This window comes from Bidens hawaiensis, unplaced genomic scaffold (genome assembly GCF_021521415.1).
Source record: "Bidens hawaiensis isolate Kalapana, Puna unplaced genomic scaffold, B.hawaiensis_p1.1 tig00001685_1, whole genome shotgun sequence".
NCBI classification, from domain to species: domain Eukaryota; kingdom Viridiplantae; phylum Streptophyta; class Magnoliopsida; order Asterales; family Asteraceae; genus Bidens; species Bidens hawaiensis.
Window position 1 is genome coordinate 2,456,696 of NW_027491095.1, and position 10,943 is coordinate 2,467,638.

General features: G+C 34.8%; 1 protein-coding gene across 1 annotated transcript in view; it reads right to left on the reverse strand.

Moving 5' to 3' along the window:
- LOC143593208 (cysteine-rich receptor-like protein kinase 3) overlaps positions 1-10,562 on the reverse strand; it is a 31,990-nt gene extending 21,428 nt beyond the window's left edge. Inside the window, exon 1 of the mRNA XM_077072911.1 lies at positions 9,997-10,562. Within this exon, the coding sequence (XP_076929026.1) occupies positions 9,997-10,406 (410 nt within the window). The 5' untranslated portion in view covers positions 10,407-10,562. The remainder of the gene's footprint in view (positions 1-9,996) is intronic.
- Between the last annotated feature and the right edge of the window lie 381 nt (positions 10,563-10,943).

Consider the following 10,943-nt stretch of genomic DNA (forward strand, 5'->3'; position numbering starts at 1 on the left):
ATAGATTAACAAAATCAGCTCATTTCATACCGATGAAGGAAACTTTCAAAATGGAACAATTGGCTAAGCTGTATGTGGACAAAGTTGTCACATTACATGGAGTTCCATTATCCATTGTATCGGACCGGGATAGTCGTTTTACTTCTCATTTTTGGAAAAGATTCCAAGTAGCTATGGGAACAAAATTAAACTTGAGCACAGCATACCATCCACAGACTGATGGTTAAAGTGAAAGGACCATACAAACATTGGAAGACATGCTGAGAGCATGTGTAATAGATTTTGGTGGAAATTGGGATGACCATTTACCACTGATAGAATTCTCCTATAATATCAGTTATCATACAAGTATTAATGTTGCCCCATTTGAAGCCCTTTATGGACGAAGGTGTAGAACTCCAGTGTGTTGGGCAGAAATAGGAGGAAAACAATTATCTGGTCCTGAAATCATACAAGAAAGTACTGATAAGATAAATCAAGTTAAGGAAAGATTAAAGACCGCACGAGATCGTCAGAAAAGTTATGCGGATCATCGACGTAAACCATTGGAATTTCAAGTTGGAGACAAAGTGCTACTGAAAGTATCTCCATGGAAAGGAGTAATCCGATTCGGTAAGAGAGGAAAGTTAAGTCCAAGGTTTGTTGGACCATTTCAGATTCTCAAACGAATTGGACCAGTAGCCTATCAGCTAGAATTACCAGAGGAAATGTCAGGTATACAGATGTATTTCATGTAAGTAACTTAAGGAAATGTTTAGCTGACAAAACACTTGAAGTACCCCTTCAAGATATAAAGGTAAATGAAAAGTTGAAATTCGTTGAGAAACCTTTGCAAATTGAAGATAGAAAGATCAAGAATCTCAAGCATAAAAGAATAGTTCTGGTCAAGGTGAAGTGGGATTCAAAGCGTGGACCAGAATATACTTGGGAATTGGAATCCTAAATGAAACAAAAGTACCCACACTTATTCAAATCAAATCTCGAGGACGAGATTCAAAATAAGGAGGGGAGACTATAACAAACCATAAAATGAAAGTAAAGAGATAAGTGAAGGAAATTTCATCCCACATTGGTGGAGGAAAGAAATGGAGAAGGAACCACCATAGTATAAATAGGTTTGTAAACTCTTGTCCCACATCGCTAGATTAACAAACTAGTGAGCTCTTTATAAGAAAGGAAATTTCTATGTTAATGTTATTATAAGACATATCACACTAAGTGGTCCTAGCGGAGGGTGCGAAGCACCCGTACGCGCACGGGCACGGGCGAAGTGCGATGGGCGCAATGTGGCGCTTTGATGGCGCACTTTGCACTTCGCACGATGGCTTTCTATTTATGGCCATTGCGTAGCGTGATGGGGTTCAAAACCTGCTATAAATAGGAAGTGAATGGGACGTTCATTTTTCACACAGAATTCTCTACTTTCTCTCTGATTTCACACACATATACTTTTATATATTAAGATAACGGTATAATACCCGAGTATCGTAACGATATCCGATCGAAAGAGATATACACGAATCCGAAAGCTCTGCCTGTTAAGGTATGACATTGTGCCATTGTGTAAAGTTTCTACTCTCGTGATTATCGTTATGATTATTGGTTTTATACTAATCTAGTTATACTACATTGTGTTTATCCTAGGTGCTTAATACCAGGAGGTGTTACTTAATTGTAAACTTGCAAGGTGAGACATTCGAGTTTTTGTACCACTCACATTTGTGTGAGACAACTATTTTTCTGACACTGTCATGGTGATTTCAAAACCTATAAAACCCATGATAGATTGTCTAAATGTTTTCAAATATATTTTTAAAGTATTTTAAATACATTACAGTGATTAAGTCTCTGTAGACTTACGGAATGGTTACTACTGGTATTGTGGGGTTTTGTATACAAGGCTTGCCTACTGGGCTATTACACGTTACTTATTGGACAAGTGTTAGCCAATAAGTAATATAACCACAGTCATAGATACGGTCGAGTGACAAGTACTTTTCGGTAATTTGTAAGCAGGCAGGTGTAAAACATCTTAATGTTGTAACTGTAAAATGTGTCATTTACAAATGAATGTACTCACCAGTATTTCTTGCTGATCAAATATTTTAAACATGTTTCAGGTGACTTGTTAGAGACAAAGGAAGGATGCCTGCGGGCTTCCAGCTTAAATAAGTGGCTTGTCTCCAAAATAAAGAAACGTGTTTTGTAAATTAGGGTTTAACCCTATAAAACTTATGTTTGTATTAAAAGGGATTAAGTTTCCGGTTTATCATAATAATAAACATGGTGTTTTTATAACTCTGATCATTTTTCCTAACTACGGTCCTGATGAAATTTTCCACTGCAAAATAATTTAATAAACTCCGATACCACCAATCAATGTTCACGGCTCCCCTCCCGTAGTATAGGGGTCGGGGGTTGTGACAGAATTTAATAAACCTAAGAACACAAATGAAGACTTCATATCTTTTATAAATCCAAAGACATATACTCATGTCTTATAAAAAATCAATAAACAAAAGGTTTTCAAAAGATTTCATGCAATTGAAGACTTTTTTATGATGTCTCTTACAAGGACAAAATTAATAAACGAATGGTTTTCAAAAAACTTTCTAGCATTTGAAGACTTATTGTTGTCTTTCAATAATAAACTCCATTAATTGCTTAACGGCATAACAGATATTTATAAATTGTTTAACGGCATAACAGATATTTATAAATTGCTTAACGGCATAACAGACGTTTACAAATTGCTTAACGACATAAAAGATTTCTGCATTCTGGTATCAGATCCTCGTGCTCGTTTTTAAAAAGTGGGATTAGTAATCAAAAAATTACTAGCAATCAAATGTCTCTTAAGATAGATCATAAAGAAACTGATTGTGAAACATCTAACAATCAAGAAATAACTGAAGTAATAAACTTTAGAGAAAATGAAAACGGTTTTGCTTCAGATTATATGATTAATTTTAATCAACTAGAAAAAATTAACAGGCTTAAATTCAAGCTTGACACAAAAACTGTTTTTAATCAACCTAATCATTTACAGAGTTTAGTCTCAAGGGCTTTCTCTAGAAAAAATAAGATTTTCTACTGCTTCAATAATGAAGAACTTTCAGTAGATATAAAAGATACTTCAGGAGAAGTATACCTAGGCGAAATATCAAAAAGACTTTTGACTATGAAACCTGAGTTAAAAAGAACTATGAACATGGTGCATATAGGAGCAGTAAAAATTCTTCTAAAAGCACAATTTAGAGATGGAATTAATTTTCCTATAAAAATGGCTCTAGTTGACAATAGAATTGTTAACAGACAATATGCTCTTTTAGGAGCAGTACAAGGAAATTTAGCATATGGAAAATTTATGTTTACCATATATCCTAAATTTGCCTTACATCGAGATTCAAAAGATTTCGATAAAACATTAAGTTTCATACATCAATGTGAAAGAACCGACCTTATGGAACCGGGTAATAAAGTATTTACGATTAATTATTTAATCTCGTATGCTTTAACAAATAGTACTCATTCAATTGATTATAAAGAGAAAGAGAATATAACAATTGATGATATATTCTCAGAAATTGGAACTGTCGAAGGAAGTAAATTTTCTAAACCTTCACAGTTACAAGAAGATTGGGCAATTAATATTGCTCGCAATAAACAACCTCTAGTGTCCCGACCTAGACACAGTTTTACTGGAAACCCTTTGAGAATAGGAGAATCCAGTTTTACTGAATCACAATTAATAAGATCTATGTCTGAAAAAGTTGACAGATATGATGAAATTCTTAAGGAAATAGCTGGGAAATGACTTCATCACAGCCAATCCTTAAAAATTTAGAGCTTCTAAATGAAGAAATTATTCAAGAAGAAGCTTCAATACAAATTTTTCTTATAAAAATAGAGCAAGTTAGAGTAGATATTATGACAAGTCATAAAGCAAAAACTCCAAAAATAAAAGCTTTAAAAGAAGAAATTCTTGCTATTAGAAAAAGAATTGACAATCTCAAGGCTAGAAAAGCAATAATTTCTATAGCATGAGTCTAATAAAAATCGAAGAATCGATTAAAGAATTAATCAAAAAGGTAGAAAAATTAACTACCAATGAAGGCTTAGAAGCCATAGCGGCAAAAATTATCAAGGATGTCTCAGACAAAATTGATAAGATTAAAGAAGAAAAAACACTAAAGCCTGAAGAACATAAAGAAAATACTTCTAATGAGAAAAAGAGATTTCAAAAATACTCTTTTCCCAACTTTAATGTTGGAAATCCTTCACTAGGAAGTTCTAAAAGTCCTAACGCTTTGGAATGGCCTTTCGGATCTACCTCAAAAGACTAATAAAAGTCAGATGAGAAATCCTATTCAAAAGATAAATCCAGAAATTAGAATGAACTATTCTAATCTTCAAAATATCTTTCAAAAAATAAATGAGCTTCAAAATAACTTAAGCATCCATCCATGCGATAAGCTTAAAAAACTGGATCTTTTGATGCAACAAAAACGAAATTTCGAAAAAGAAATACAAAATCTTCAAAATAATAAAACTATTTTGTCTTGTAAATAAATGAGTTCTATCACACAAAGATTAGAACAAATTTTTGACGAGCAGCTGGAAAGCTATTCACCCGAAAAAATACAGGAACTCGTCCAACTCATGACCTTAAGCGATCAAGGGTGCGAAAAGAAATTTTCTGAAAATAAATAATTAAAAGAAAAATATTTTCCAGAAAATAAAGAAAAAATCTTTGCTTTAAAAGAACCCGAAACTGAAGAAGAAGATTCTTCGGAAGAAGAAATTCCAAAACATAGGATGAATCAATCCAGCGCTGCTAGTAGTAGTAACCGCAAGCCATCCTACAAGAAAGAGAACACACAATATGAATTCTCTATGCCCTATCATAAGGGGATACCAAATTCAGATAAAAATAATGGTAGTTCAACTGAAATTGGTACCATAAAAATTGATTGTATTTTTTATTTTAATCAAAGAAAAGAAACAATCGACAAATGGAACACTGAGATTAGTCTGATTATCCAGTCTAATCCAGAAGAATTTTCCAATGCCAAGGCCTTATTGTTATTAATAGAACATAAGTCCGCAGGAATAGTCCAAGATTTTATTAAAGGTACAACTTGGAATGAAGATTTACATGGGGATGATCTCTTTGATCAAATTATTAATGCCATGTATATGATGTTCTTAGGTCTTGATTTCCTTACAAATAAAGATCATGAGAACCAAAAATTGCTTGAAAAAGCAAGACAAATATTAACTCAATCACAACTTTGTGATATATGTCTTTTAGATGATTTTACTTGTCTTTTTAAACAAAACTTATACAAGCTAAGTACAGGTGAATATCATTCTTGGATAGAAGTTTACCAAATGGAAATTCCTATTATTGGCGAAAAAGCCAAAGAACGATGGAATAAGGAAAAGAACGACTTAACAAAACACTCCCTAGGTTTTGCTACAAGAATTGTTAAAGAAGAAATTGCTATTTACTGCGAGTTTTCCAACAAGCAAAAACAGTTAAAAAGATTTAACAAAAATTGTTGCCATAGAATTACTGATACACCTCAATTATCTTTTGGGTGTGATGAGGACAAAAACAAATATTTCAAAAAGAAATATAAAAGAAAATATAAAACTAAAAGAAGGTTTTGGAAACCCAAGAAAAGAAAATTCGTCACTGGAAAATACTTTTCAAAAGAAAAACCTAAGGTTTGTCCCCAAGGAAAAAAGAAATGCCGTTGCTGGATATGCTCGGAAGAGGGGCATTATGCCAACGAATGTCCTAATAGACAAAAGTTCCCAGAAAATGTAAAATTCATTTCTGAGGCAGAAATTGAAGGATATTATCCTTCGAAAAATATTTTTGATGACTATATGCAGGTATACTCAATTGAAATAATGTATGATTCATCTTCAGACAGTAGCAATAGCTCTAATAGTTCGAGATGAATAAAATAAAACTTTTAAACTGGGGGATGAATGAAGATGAATACCCGGACAATTTTTATAAAAATCTTCGAAAAAATCTTCAAAAGAAAAATGAATTGGTTTATTTAAATTCAAATTCCAATTATATCAAAGGCTGTCTAGTCAGATGGCAAATGTGGTTTTCTAGATATGCTTTCGACATTGAGCATCTTGAGGGAACCAAAAACGTGTTGGCTGACTGCCTGACACGAGACTTTCAATAATCGTGAAAACTATTCACACCTTATTTCTCCTATTTAAGGAGCTAAAACCTTCCTCAAATGGAGCATACAAATCTTTTCCATAAAAAGAAAAAAACCCATGGAAGAGCTAAAGGCATTACGTCTCAAAGAAAAAATTCTTCTTATAGAATTAAAGTCTATTCAAGAAAAAATAGCACTCTATGACGAAAGTCTAGAAACAACTGCTAATTCAGAGCGGGAATCCGAAAGGAGACAATCTGAATCTATTCCCTTTCAAACGGCAAAGGGTAAAGAAAAAACAAGTTCGTTTACTCCTGTTGCTTTGGAAAAAAGCAAAAGAAAAGTTAATGAAGAACTAAGATCTTCATCTAGTCCAGAAGCAAACGGCTCTGGTAAAGACAAATCAAATCCGTTGATGGCTGACAGTTTGCCAAAAACTGAAGAGGTCTCATTAAGACCAAGTTACTCTCAAATCACACAGAGACCAGAAAATCCAAAAACAAGGTTCTATGTTATCTTTGACGGTGAGCATAGAGGGATATACGAAGACCGGTCAACAGTCAAAAGTTACTTGGATGGAAGAAGCTATCCATTCAAAAAGTTTGGGACGTTAGCACAAGCCCAACAAGAAGCCACCCGCTATTCAGCAAATCTTGGAAAGAGGGAAATACCTTTGAAGGTAACAATTTTTCCTGAACCTTTAAAACCAGGAAAACAAGAAAAAACCGTTGAGTTCATAAAAGCTTCCCCATTTCCTTCAAAATTAAAATTTTCTGAAGAGAAAGAAGAAGAATCCCACGATATTGTATCTCTTGATGAATTTAGACCATTATGGTCTAAGGCACAGTCTTTAAGTCAAAATGACTTTGAATCCGAGCACATTTACACAGAAGATAAGGCTACTAAAAGTTTAATTGTCTTTTGTCCAGGCGCAAGCCCAGAACTTATCTCCTTAGCATTCTCTGCTGGGTTAGTTAAGTATATTTATCCTTCCTCTAATTTACAAGAAATTAATTTAATGGCCAAAGGAATGAAGAAAGCTATCAAAAACTTTCGAAAAAAGATTGCAGCAGCAAAAGATGCTAACATCTTCATCAAGTGTACCTCTACACTCCCAGATTGGCACCAAGGAAAGTCCTCCCAAAGTTACCATCATCTGGAAATCGGTCTTGCTAAAACAAGAACCGTGAACCCATCCAAAGTCATGGAAGAAAAATATGAAGACCCAAGCAACTGGGTTGAAATAAGAGTCAAGAGTTTTCTAAAAATTCTTGAAAACTTGCAAAAAATAAAAGCTGGAAGCTTTAATAAAGTAAACTATTACAGTCACCACTGTGTAATTACCAGCTTTAGTAGTCTTCCACTACCAAAGCAAGAGAAAGAAGCTTTAGAAAAAATGGAACAATGAATCATCTTTAATAAAGTAGAAGCAGGGCCAGTCACAAAAGAAAGACTATGTCAGGAGCTTCAGCGCACTTATGAAAATCATAATTGCGAATACTGTTCAGACAGTACAAAAGAAGATAATAGCTCTCAACTTTACAGCTATTACTCGGATGAAGACATCAGGGAACTGGACCCAACACATGGGTATGTCGATTAAAAACGTCATGCATGACGAAATTAGAAGGGCATTTTAGTCCATTGTATAAATCTTCTCCTCCTATATAAAGGAGAATAATTCTTAAGTTTAGGCATCTCATTCTCGATCCCATTCTATCTTTCTTTTCTCTCTTGTAATCATGTGTATTAGTGAGTAATCTCCTTGTTAAAGGAGAGTATTATGTAAGTACTAAGAAGTTCTTCCCTCGGGAAGAACAGTTGTGAAATAAATATATCAGTTCTTATTATCCATCAAGTTCATCTTTAAGAATTTTGTAAAACCTGGAGCCATAAGAGTACCGTTGAGGCGGGAGGCCGTAGGGAACAGATTGGTTGGGTTGGTCACTTGTAAAATTCAACTTAAAAGGTTCACTTAGCTGGATAAGAAGAAGATGTATGGTTTATTTCATAACTGTTAATTTACTTCAAAAAGTATTTGTTATAATCTCTCCTTAAGCATCTTTACAAAATTTGATTTCTCAAAACAAAACTCGATTAATCTTTATCAAAACTAAATGATTTCTCATTGGAAATTTAATAAACCTAAGAACACAAATGAAGACTTCATGTCTTTTATAAATCCAAAGACATATACTCATGTCTTATAAAAAAATCAATAAACAAAAGGTTTTCAAAAGATTTCATGCAATTGAAGACTTTTTTATGATGTCTCTTACAAGGACAAAATTAATAAACGAAGGGTTTTCAAAAAACTTTCAAGCATTTGAAGACTTATTGTTGTCTTTCAATAATAAACTCCATAAATTGCTTAACGACATAACAGATATTTATAAATTGTTTAACGGCATAACAGATATTTATAAATTGCGTAACGGCATAACAGACGTTTATAAATTGCTTAACGACATAAAAGATTTCCGCTCCTATTTAACAATAAATTGTGAATTTGGGTGTGTGTGTGTATTTCTTTTCTTACTTTTAAAATAAAAAACCTAGAATTAATAATGATTAATAACCCATCTTTACTAGCATAGTGTTGATTTTAAGTCAATATAGTCTCAACTCTCAAAGATGTCAAAATCAAGTTGGCAATGTGCACAAACGATATGACGTTGATATTAGGATGAGGGGTGTGGGGCGCTAACCGGGGCGCTAGAGCCCCTCCGGGGCGCGAACCCCACACCACCGGGGCGCGAGCAGGGGCGCGAGCGCGGAAATCCAGGCAGGCGTGAGGCTGGTCGCGGGAGAAGAGAGATAAAAGGTGTCTTGGAGTTCGAAAAAGAGCCGTTGAGCTCTTATAAAATTAAAAAAAAATATTATTGGCTGGAGCCCCTCCACACCAGGGCCAGGGGCTCCAACGGGGGCTCCAACACCCCCCTTATCCAATTTCTCTCTCTGCAACACGTCATAATATTATTGGCTGGAGCCCCCACTAGAGCCCCCATTAGAGCCCCCCACACCCCTCAGCCTTATAGTGAAGGACCTGCACAAGTGGCCGTCGGCGGCTTCTAATTATTAGACTAAAATAAGTATTTTTATAATTTTTATATATTTTTTAAAACCTTCACAACTTGATGTCTAAACTTATTGTATTGAAGTATTGAACAACAAATTCACGTGGATAGGTTAATTATGCCGAGTTTTAGATCACGTTTGGTTCGCAGAATTCAATTTATTCTATTTACGTGTTTGGTTCAAATGAATTAGAATTGGATTTTAAACTCTTCACAAATCTTCCAACATGTGAAGGATTTCACCCAAATTAAATGGAATCTCTGACCCTAGTTGCATTCTAATAAGATTCATGCTTGTCGGTATACGTTTGGCGTTGGTTAAATCGATGACGCGTCTGGCACCCAACGTTGATTACCGTGCTAGACGTCAGTTAGGCATCTAATTAACACCTGTTAACGCATAAGGTGTATGTAGTTGATTACATGTCTGGTGTCAGTTATGCGTCTGGTGCCGGTTAACGCGTCAGACGTCGGTTAGTGATGTTAATTAGATTGCGGTCGACATTACGGATTCCATTTTTTTTGTAATTTCTAATTCCTTCGAAAAGATTCCACAAACGCACCCTCAATTTTAAAATCATTTCATAAATTTCAATTCCTTTTAATATCTTCTATTCTATTTCCTTTTATGATGTTTTGATTCAAAATTTAGTTCCTATAGATATCAATTTCTTTAATAAATTCCAAACATGTGTAAGAAAATTACAGACAAATGTGATACTAACCTGACACTGCAATCATCATTAATCAAGTTAACACCGTCAGAAGTCCCACACGACTTCGTCTCGTTAACCAGTGACTCAAAACAAGCCAGACACTGGGTGGTCGAGAGATAGTCCCTACACAAAGCGAAGGCGTAGACAAATTCACCACTGTTACTCTGTGCAAAGGCGTAGTATACCTGTGGATTGGACAGCTGCCTCTGGAGGCTAGAAAGGGTGATATTGATGTTGCTTAAGTATGACTCTCCATTCGACGCTTTGTATATTCTACAATACTTTCTAAGCAAAGTCTTGTTAGCAGTTGACTGTGAAGCCACCTGTTTAGCCATCACTATGAACACGACAACTACCATGCTGAAAATCCATGATGATATCCAGATGCTTGTGTTGGGGCTTTGGCCTTTTTTCCCCATTGTGAGTACTGAGTCAAGAAGACTAAGAGAAATGTCCTCTTTGTAGGAACGAGAGTGGTTCTCATCGTTGACTTTTTATTAGTTATAGCCCAGTATGACAATTGGACATTGAGTCAATAATGGCTCTCTTAAATGTTTGGTTGGAAAGAATCTTTAATAAGGCCAAACGTAGTGGGCGAGAAAGTGGGCGAATTTGGGACAATTTTAGGGTGGAACACCGCCCCCTGGGCGAAATTTGGGCAAAATGGGGCGGGGGCGGGGTTAGTTTATCGCCTGCGAGATTGATTAATAATAATATAATAATAATAATCTTACCGTTGGGTAACGGCTAAATATAAAAAAAATTAATTTAAAAACTTAACATATATATCAAACTTTATCTAACCATTTTCACCCTATCATACACAAACTCAAACATAAAAATACCAATCATTTTTATTATTTTCATACTTTTTCAAACTCAATGAGTTCCCCGGATTCCACGAGAGTCGAATGATTCATCAGATTCACCGACAAGTCACGAACGCAGTTCGGGCC